At 44.6% G+C, this 10591-nt stretch overlaps 1 protein-coding gene across 1 annotated transcript; it reads right to left on the bottom strand.

The window, feature by feature from the left end:
- Window positions 1-7610: 7610 nt before the first annotated feature.
- On the bottom strand, window positions 7611-9023 carry LOC126007176 (tripartite motif-containing protein 75-like). Its single transcript, XM_049772653.1, has one exon. It carries the CDS (start codon window positions 9021-9023, stop codon window positions 7611-7613), a length of 1413 nt encoding a protein of 470 aa, XP_049628610.1.
- Between the last annotated feature and the right edge of the window lie 1568 nt (window positions 9024-10591).

Genomic DNA, 10591 nt, shown 5'->3' with positions numbered 1-10591 from the left:
CTTTCTTTCTTTCTTTCTTTCTTTCTTTCCTTTCTTTCTTTTTCCTTCCTTTCTTTCATTCCTTTCTTTCTCCCTTTCTCTTTCTTTCTTTCTCTCTTTCTCTCTCTTTCTTTCTTTCTTTCTTTCTTTCTTTCTTTCTTTCTTTCTTTCTTTCTTTCTTTCTTTCTTTCTTTCTTTCTTTCTTTCTTTCTTTCTTTCTTTCTTTCTTTCTTTCTTTCTTTCTTTCTTTCTTTCTTTCTTTCTTTCTTTCTTTCTTTCTTTCTTCCTTTCTTTCTTTCCTTCCTTTCTTTCATTCCTTTCTTTCTCTCTTTCTTTTTTTCTTCTCTTTCTTTTCCTTCTTTCTTCCTTCCTTTTCCTTTTTCCTTCTTTCCTTCCTTTCTTTCCTTCCTTCCTTCCTTCCTTTCTTTCCTTTCTTCCTTCCTTCCTTTCTTTCCTTCCTTTCTTCCTTTCCTTCCTTCCTTCCTTCCTTCCTTCCTTCCTTCCTTCCTTCCTTCCTTCCTTCCTTCCTTCCTTCCTTCCTTCCTTCCTTCCTTCCTTCCTTCCTTCCTTCCTTCCTTCCTTCCTTCCTTCCTTCCTTCCTTCCTTCCTTCCCTTTCTTTCTTCCATTGGTAATATTACCAATGGTAATAATTACCATTGGTAATAATGGTCAAAGTAATTTACATTTGGGGATTCCCTCTCTGCTGGCACTGTGGTCTGTGCTTGTTTATTTTTTGTTGTTGTTTGTTTTGGGCCAGGTCCTTTGTCAGGCTTATTTTTGTCTCTGTGCTCAGGGATCACTCTCCGTTGGGTTTGGGGGACCCATATGTAGTGACAGGGTTCTAACTTGGGTTGGCTGCATTCGAGGAAAGCACCCTATCTGCTGTATTACCGCTCCAGTCCCTCAGTTCTTATTTACTTAATCCTCATGTCAAACTTTTGATTGGGATCAAACCAGGTTTGTCCAGAGTCAGAAGCATGCAAGGCAAATGCCCTACTGCTGTGCTATCACTTCAAACCCAAGAAAATAATGTTTAATCTAAATATATATATGGATTAGAATGTGGATATTGTTTTTTGTTTGTTTTTTGGTTCACATCCAGCAGTGCTCAGGAGTTACTCCTGGTTCTACACTCAGAAATCACTCCTGGCAGGCTTGGGGGACCATATGGATGCCAGGATTCGAACCACAGTCCTTTTGTATGCAAGGCAAACTCCCTACCTCCATGCTATCTCCCCAGCCCAGAATGTGGATATTTTTAAATTGTATACAATTTTAAAATCTGATATGTTTCTATCAATTCTGAGTATAATTCTAACTATAGCATATCATAAACTGAGGAAAATCTCATTTCAGCATTAGAATAAAAAAAACTTTAATTTTTTATTTTATTTTATTTTATTTTTTTTATTTAAACACCTTGATTACATACATGATTGTGTTTGGGTTTCAGTCATAAAAGGAACACCACCCATCACCAGTGCAACATTCCCATCACCCAAGTCCCAAATCTCCCTCCTCCCCACCCAACCCCCGCCTGTACCCTAAACAGGCTCTACATTTCCCTCATACATTCTCAATATTAGGACAGTTCAAAATGTAGTTATTTCTCTAACTAAACTAATCACTCTTTGTGGTGAGCTTCCTGAGGTGAGCTGGAACTTCCAGCTCTTTTCTCTTTTGTGTCTGAAAATTATTATTACAAGGGTGTCTTTCATTTTTCTTAAAACCCATAGATGAGTGAGACCATTCTGCGTTTTTCTCTCTCTCTCTGACTTATTTCACTCAGCATAATAGATTCCATGTACATCCATGTATAGGAAAATTTCATGACTTCATCTCTCCTGACAGCTGCATAATATTCCATCGTGTATATGTACCACAGTTTCTTTAGCCATTCGTCTGTTGAAGGGCATCTTGGTTGTTTCCAGAGTCTTGCTATGGTAAATAGAGCTGCAATGAATATAGGTGTAAGGAAGGGGTTTTTGTATTGTATTTTTGTGTTCCTAGGGTATATTCCTAGGAGTGGTATAGCTGGATCGTATGGGAGCTCGATTTCCAGTTTTTGGAGGAATCTCCATATCGCTTTCCATAAGGGTTGAACTAGACAGCATTCCCACCAGCAGTGGATAAGAGTTCCTTTCTCTCCACATCCCCGCCAACACTGTTTATTCTCATTCTTTGTGATGTGTGCCATTCTCTGGGGTGTGAGGTGGTATCTCATCGTTGTTTTGATTTGCATCTCCCTGATGATTAGTGATGTGGAACATTTTTTCATGTGTCTTTTGGCCATGCGTATTTCTTCTTTGTCAAAGTGTCTGTTCATTTCTTCTCCCTATTTTTTGATGGGGTTAGATGTTTTTTTCTTGTAAAGTTCTGTCAGTGCCTTGTATATTTTGGAGATTAGCCCCTTATCTGATGGGTATTGGGTGAATAGTTTCTCCCACTCAGTGGGTGGCTCTTGTATCCTGGGCACTATTTCCTTTGAGGTGCAGAAGCTTCTCAGCTTAATATATTCCCATCTGTTAATCTCTGCTTTCACTTGCTTGGAGAGTGCAGTTTCCTCCTTGAAGATGCCTGTAATGTCCTGTAGTGTTTTGCCTATGTGCTGTTCTATATATCTTATGGTTTTGGGGCTGATATCGAGGTCTTTAATCCATTTGGATTTTACCTTTGTACATGATGTTAGCTGGGGGTCTAAGTTTAATTTTTTGCAAGTGGCTATCCAATTGTGCCAACACCACTTGTTGAAGAGGCTTTCCCTGCTCCATTTAGGATTTCCTGCTCCTTTATCAAAAATTAGATGGTTTTATCTCTGGGGAACATTTTCTGAGTATTCAAGCCTATTCCACTGATCTGAGGACCTATCCTTATTCCAATACCATGCTGTTTTGATAACTGTTGCTTTGTAGTACAGTTTAAAGTTGGGAAAAGTAATTCCTCCCATATTCTTTTTCCCAATGATTGCTTTAGCTATTCGAGGGTGTTTATTGTTCCAAATGAATTTCAAAAGTGTCTGATCCACTTCTTTGAAGAATGTCATGGGTATCTTTAGAGGGATGGCATTAAATCTGTATAATGCCTTGGGGAGTATTGACATTTTGATGATGTTAATCCTGCCAATCCATGAGCAGGGTATGTGTTTCCATTTCCGTGTGTCCTCTCTTATTTCTTGGAGCAGAGTTTTATAGTTTTAACCATTGTTAATCAAGAATCTACTTTGTGGGGCCAGAGAGATAGCATGGAGGTAGGGCGTTTGCCTTGCATGCAGAAAGATGGTCCTTTGAATTCTGGCATCCCATATGGTTCCCTGAGCCTGCCAGGAGCAATTTCTGAGCTTAGAGCCAGGAGTAATTCCTGAGTGCTGCCGGGTGTGACCTCTTCCCCGCCAAAAAAAGAATCTACTTTGTGACCAGAGCATCAACAAGGAAGGATTTAGATAAATGCTGTAGAATTCTAATTAAAAATAAAATGAATCAGGGTTAGAGTGAGCATAGCAGGAGAGGTGTTTGCCTTACACACAACCAACCAAACCAAGTTCAATCCCCCAAATTCCATATGATTCCCTGAGCATTCCAGGAGTGATTCCTGAGCACAGAGCCAGGAGTAACCCCTGAGTGCCTCTGGATATAGCCCCCCAAAAAACAAACAAATGAAAAAGAAGAAATAGATTAAAATTGTAAAGAGATGGTCCAGAGAGACAGCACAGCAGTAGGGCGTTTGCCTTCACTCAGCTGATCCAGGACGAATGGTGGTTTGAATCCTGGCATCTCTGTGCTTGTCAGGAACAATTTCTGAGCACAGAGCCAGGAGTAATCCCTGAGCACTACCGGGTGTGACCTTAAAACATAAATAAATAAATAAACAAATACAATTGCAAAGAGGATTTAATATTGTCAGAAAACTGATCAATGCCTGAGGAAAAAGATAATTTGTAGTTTGATATTTTGGGATTATACCCAGTGGTGTTTAAGACTTACTCCTAACTGTGTGCTCCAGGGTTACTCCTGGCGAACTATGGGGACGATGTGTGATGCCAGAGATCATACCCAGATCTACCAGGTACAAGACAAAAAAGACCTAGCAAAAAGAAAAGAGATTTATTTCTTCCAGATTCAGGTGCTTGTTTTTCCTCTCTTCACCACCCCAATTCTTTTGAGCTGACTCTAACCTATAGCAAACTTAAATTTCTCTCTCTCTTTGTTTTTGTTTGTTTGTTTGTTTGGGGACCATACCTGGTTATGCTTAGGGTTTACTCTCAAAGGTGGGGGTGCTTAGGGGATTATATGGGATGCCAGGAGTTGAACTGAGGTTGGTCACATGCAAGGCAAGCTCCCTACCTGCTGTGCTATTTCTCTACTCCAAATTTAATTTTTATATGAGTTAAGATGAAAAAATTTATTTTTTCTCTCTCCCTAGCACCATCTGCACATGACATTTTTTAGTAAATATCTTTTTTTTTTTTTTTGAGCAATACCTGGCAGTGCTCAAGGGTTATTTCTAGTTCTGAGTCCAGGAATCACTACTGGAGGGCTAAAGGGATCTTATGGGATGTTGGGGATCAGATTGGGTCAGCAGTGTGCAAGGCAACCGCCCTAGCCATTGTGCTATTACTCCAGCCTCGACATTTTTAGTACATATTCTTGACATGAAAACGTGTGTGCAAAAGTCCCAAAAGAAAATTGGTGGTGGGGGGGGACTATATTCAACGGTACAGGGTTTTACTCCTACCTCTGTGCTCAGGGATCACTCCTATAATAATTTTCCCTTCCTTCCTTCCTTCCTTCCTTCCTTCCTTCCTTCCTTCCTTCCTTCCTTCCTTCCTTCCTTCCTTCCTTCCTTCCTTCCTTCCTTTCTTCCTCCTTTCTTCCTCCTTTCTTCCTTCTTCCTTCCTCCTTCCTTCCTTCTTCTTTTCCTCTCCTTTTCTCCCTTTGTTCCTTCCTTTTTTGGGGACAGGGGTCACACCCAGCAGCACTCAGGGATTACTACTGGCTCTACGCTCAGAAATCGCTCCTGGCAGGCACAGGGGACCATATGGGATGCCAGGATTAGAACTACTGTCCTTTTGCATGCAAGGCAAACATCCTACCTCCATGATATCTTTCCAACCCCTTCCTTCTTTTCTTTTGATGGAAGCTTGGGAGTGGGAAGATTTGGGCCACACTTGGTGATGCTCAGGGGCTGCTTACTTCTGACTTTCAACTCAAGAATCAATCGTGGCAATACTCAGGGAGCCATATGGAATGCCAGCAATTGAACCTGGGTCAGCTGCATGCAAAGCAAGCATCCTCCCTGCTGTACTATCCTTCCAACACTGAGATTCTCTTTCTTTTTTTTTTTTTCTTTTTTCTTTTTTTTGGTTTTTTGGGCCACACCCGGTAACGCTCAGGGGTTACTCCTGGCTATGTGCTCAGAAGTTGCTCCTGGCTTGGGGGACCATATGGGACACCGGGGGATCGAACCGCTGTCCGTCCAAGGCTAGCGCAGGCAAGGCAGGCACCTTGCCTTTAGCGCCACCGCCCGGCCCCTGAGATTCTCTTTCAATGCTGACCACCAGCAGAATCTAATCACCCATCTACCATTATCTCAAGCACCCCATCATCACCAGAGCACCCTTAGGTTTGTATCTCAAAGTTTGTCTTTCTTCTTATTTCCCCTGAAAACACCTTATATCATTAGGGAATAAGCATAAAGATAACTTAAGAAACTCACAAAGGGTTGAGCAGCAGAGAACTGCAACTTTGCATTCACAAGCTCACAAAAATCTTCCTTTCTACATGTGGGAAAAGCAGCTACAGTTCTAACTGTTGGGTTCTTGGGGCACTTGTTTATTTACATATTAGGCTGAGTCCTGGCCCTGCACAAATTCTTCAGGGTTATTCATAGTGAGACACACAGGTCACTCCCCATCTTGGACCCACCTGTCTGTGGCTTGTTACCTCACTTCAGACCCTACCCCTCATCCTTAGCTCTTCTTCCTGGCTTTCTTCCTCTCCGTGCTCACCCACAATAATGACCCAACAGTTTATGTAACCCCACCCAACACAGGATGTCATTTGAGGTGCCCTACAGCCCACCTTAAGCTAGCACCTAGATCATTTTCCTCCTCTAATGACACACAAATACTGTCTCTTAGCCGGAAGTGGCTCCATAGTCTTTATGCTGGGATGACAGAGAAGAAGGATCCTTCTTCTCTCATGGGAGGCTGTCCTAGGTAGAGGGAGTAGAGCTGTTTAGAAAAAGTTCACATTGGCATTATTCTTTGTTTTCTCTAGAGCCTAGTGTTGGTTTTATTTAAATTACTTTATTTAAACACCAAAGTTACAAGGTTGTTCAAAATTCAGCTGGGTTTGCTTTTCCTCATTTATAAAGTTGTTCATGATTGAGTTCAAACATGCAACATCCAACACTCTTCACCAGGGCACATTTCTTGCCATCAGTGTGTAACTTGCCTGCCTCTGGTTCACACATTCTCTCCCTCTTTTCATAGATTTATATATTTTTTATTTTTATTTGTTTTTGTTTTCTAGGTCACACCAGGCAGCGCTCAGGTATTATGCTTGGCTCTACATTCAGAAATCACTCCAGGCAGGCCCGGGGGACCATATGGGATGCCAGGATTTGAACCACCATCCTTCTGCATGCAAGACAAACGCCTTACCTCCATGCTATCTCTCCGCCCCCCCTCTTTTTCTTTAGATACTATATAGTTGGTGTGTTTTGAACACTGTTGCTGAAAGGGTAACATGACTATCATTTTCTCTCTTTTCACCTCCCAGTTCTCCATCCACTGCTCTTTCTTAGGTTATAGTTGTTTATTTTTGTTTGTTTGTTTTATGTTTTGTTTTGTTTTTAGTTACTGGCTCACACCTGGTGGTGATCAAGGGTTACTCCAGGCTATGAACTTAAAAATCTCTCCTGACAGGCTCAAGGAACCCTACGGGATTCTGAGGCTAGAAATCAGGTCAGATGCGTGCAAGGCAAACACCCTCACTGCTAGGCTTTTGATTCAACTCCATAAGGGTGTTTTAAAATGTTGTCTACACACATCACTATCTTGAACATAGGAAAATGTTTGGGTTTTGGGGCTCTGTTTTATGTTGTTTGAGGATCTAACGAGCAATACTCAGGAGGCCCAATTATTGCCAGGGGGCTTGAAGTTCAAATAAGGAGAAAATACTCTTTTTTGGGGGGGCACACCCGGTGGTGTCAGGGGTTACTCCTGGCTGTCTGCTCAGAAATAGCTCCTGGCAGGCACGGGGGACCATATGGGACACCGGGATTCGAACCAACCACCTTTGGTCCTGGATCAGCTGCTTGCAAGGCAAACGCCGCTGTGCTATCTCTCCGGGTCCGAGTAAACACTCTTGGGTATTGGCAGGGGACCCTTGGTATGGGAACATCCCTGAGACTTGATGGTGAAATTCTCTAAAACACATTGAGGGCACAGAGCGCTCTGCTCAAAACTTGGCCAGAAGTGGGCACAGGATGAAGATAGAGAGGAGGGGTAGGGAGATTGTGACAAACACACCAGCACCAGACTGCAGATGGGACTCCGACTTTATTACTCCAACTGGGTTATACAGGAAGCAAACAAGGCAAAGAAGTGGACAAGGGACTTGCCATCAGCTCAGACAAGAGTCATGGAAAACGTTATGGACGAGGAGCCAAGACAGAAATAGGGCAGGAGCTTTCCCGTAAAGCTGCCATTGAGTGTGCAGAAGTGGGAGCAGTTAACCAAATTGTAAAAGGCAACTTTTTCCAAGTCATAGTCTAGAAACACGCCAACGCTTAGTGCCTGGTGCGTGTCCAAATGGACCCCAGTGAGCTGCTGAAGTTGCCAGCAGCCATCACCCGGGGACGGAGTGCCCGCAGCATTTCGGGGGAACGACTCCTTGCACACCCCTAAGTACCACAGACCCGAGCCTCGGATTTCTACCTGCCAGAAGTGCCGGCCCCCTTCAAAGCCCTGCATGCCCAAGATGGCTACTAGGGAGGTGAAGGCCTTGGGGCTAGGGTCCAACGTGGGTCTACCTGCTCTGCCGAGTGGGTGAAAACTGACTGTTTTCCGGTCCTGGGAGACAGCGAGACTGGGGTGGGCAGTATCAGGATCCAGGGTCAGATGCACCAGAAAATGGTCCTTGAGGTTGTGCAGGCCAGCATAGTGTGGAGGCAACAGGAGAGCCGGCTCCATAAATTGGTAGGAAAAGGTTGCGGGAAGCTCCAGGCCGCCCCAATTGCGCCACTGCCTGTGCATGTGCCCAGCGCCCCTCAGCAGCGCCAAGTCCGTCTGCACCAGCAGACGAAGGATGTCTCTCAGCAGTGACTTGAAGGTGGAGCCAATGTCTGACAGCTGGATTTGGCTATCATTGATCTTCTTGGAAAATCCTGTCATTTGTCTCGATAGCTCGTTCTGAAGAACATCTTCCTCTATTTTCAAGAAATTCTTCAAGTGCTCAGTCTCGCAGATTACATCACTCCTCCTTTCTTCTACCTTTTCTATCCATCCTTGTCTTTCCAACACCTGCCTTGCGAAGACGGTTTTTGCCTCTTCCAGCTGCTTCCCCAGCCGCCCCAGGCAGCTCTTGAGCCTCTGCCTGTGATGAGCAGCAGCTTCTCCAATGGGCGTCAGGTCATGGGCCTGGTGTTCAGGGGAGTCACCGCACCGGGTACACAGCAGCTCCAGGTCGTCTTCGCAGAACAGGCTCAGGACCTGCTGGTGTCTCTTACAGCAGTCTCTGCCCTCCTCTTCTTCTCCCTCCTCTTCCACCAGCTCTGCGACCTTCAACCTCTTGCTGGAAAGCTGCTGGACCAGTTTAATCATATATCCCAGCTGCGTGTTCCTCTGGGTGTGACCGTGTGTGCAGGGTTGCAGGCACACTGGGCAGGGGAGGACGTCCTGCAGGTGCTCCCAGCGCTGCTGCAGGCATGAGGCACAGCAGTTGTGGCCACAGCCCAGGGTCACTGGTTCTTGCAGGAAATCTCGACACAAAGGGCAGAGGGCCTCTACGCACAGCTCAGCCAGGGAGGCTTCCAGTGCCATAGCTGCTCCTGGTGCCAGAGGTAAGGGATGGGTCATGCCAGGAACTGTACAGCAAGTAGCTTGGGGAGCTGTAGCTCTGACCTCTGCAGCGCCCCTCCCAGCCTTCTGCAGTACCTGGAAAGGAAGCTGCAGTTCACCCTCTGGGTTGGTAGGAGGCGCCAGTCCAAGAATTGGAAACCTAAAGGCAATGTTGGGATAGAAATGCAAAATTTAGATTGTGGAGAACTGATGAATCCAAGAGGTTCCCAAGAAAATGAGACTTTGAGCAGAGCACATAGAAACATTTGTGCCAACCCTTAATCTGCAATTATATAAACAAATTTATGCAAACCTAAACCTGGGAGTTTAGGTTTATCCAGCAGCACCAGGATTGCTCCCTACCCCCACCCCCACAGCCTTAGTGCTGCCTTCCCCTATACTTGCTCTTGAGAACCCACAGTATCACTAGCTCTGTCCACCGCAAACTTTTGCAAAGGTCCCAGGATGTTTTTCCTTGTCTCTCTGAAGCATCCCCACCTCCATTCTGTCTTTGGCCTAGCTCACCTTGGTCCAGTGATGCACTCAATCCTAGGCTGGACTGTCTTCAAAACCAGGGTGCTCTTTGCTCCTTCTTTCCTCAGAGCCCACCGGAGTGGAGCACTCAGGGAAGCAGCAAGGGCTTGCCCAGCTCCTGCACTGGACTAGGCCTTTATAGCAAGGTGGGTGGGTCCTTTTCTCCCACCTTATTGGTCAGAAGCTAATCTCTCTCTCTCTCTCTTTTTTTTTTTTAGAAGCTGATCTCATCAGGATCCAAGCAATGATTGGCTCCCAAGGATGTCTCCGAACATTCTCTCTTTTCCCATCACTGCTGGGTTGGGGACTTTCCCACTTGTCTTCTCTTGCACTTCATCTCCTCCTTGATGGGGCAGGAATCTCTTTGCTTGTCTTTTTTTCTTTTTTTCCCCATCTTGATTCAGATTCCTTCAACCAAGTATTTTTAATATCTCGGAGAGATAGCATGGAGGTAAGGTGTTTGCCATTCATGCAGAAGGACGATGGTTCAAATCCCAGCATCCCATATGATCTCCTGCCAGGGGCGATTTCTGAGCATAGATCCAGGAGTAATCCCTGAGTGCTCCTGGGTGGGGCCCAAAAAAACTAACAACAGCAACAAAAAAAAAACCCCAACAAAACAAAACAAAAATAGCTCCTGACCCTTTAATCACACACACACACACACACACACACACACACACACACACACACACACACACACGTCCTTTTTTTTTTTGTATTCATAATCTATTATACTATTGTAAATAGCACAGGCTCCACTAACTCAGAGTCTCGGGAGCTTCAGTACTCTCTGCTCAATTATCCTGAGGATAATCGGAGCAAAGTAAGGTGGGGCTGTTACCTGCCAATAATAGGCAGATAAAGGAACAATAAACCTGGTTACAACCTACTTGCCCAGAAACCCTCAATATGTAGCTCATGGAATTCTGCCTTGAGCTTCTGAAACTTTCTGAGTTCCTGGATCATCTTTGATCTGTATTTTTATCCTTTATCAGCAGTTAGATTCATCACTT

Source organism: Suncus etruscus, chromosome 4, assembly GCF_024139225.1.
Source record: "Suncus etruscus isolate mSunEtr1 chromosome 4, mSunEtr1.pri.cur, whole genome shotgun sequence".
Classification (NCBI taxonomy): Eukaryota; Metazoa; Chordata; class Mammalia; order Eulipotyphla; family Soricidae; genus Suncus; species Suncus etruscus.
Note: the sequence above shows the minus strand (reverse complement) of the source record. Positions and strands in the feature narration are given on the sequence as shown.

Coding starts and splice junctions, on each gene's coding strand:
- LOC126007176 (XM_049772653.1), bottom strand. CDS start 9,023: ATGGCACTGGAAGCCTCCCTGGCTGAGCTGTGCGTAGAGGCCCTCTGC.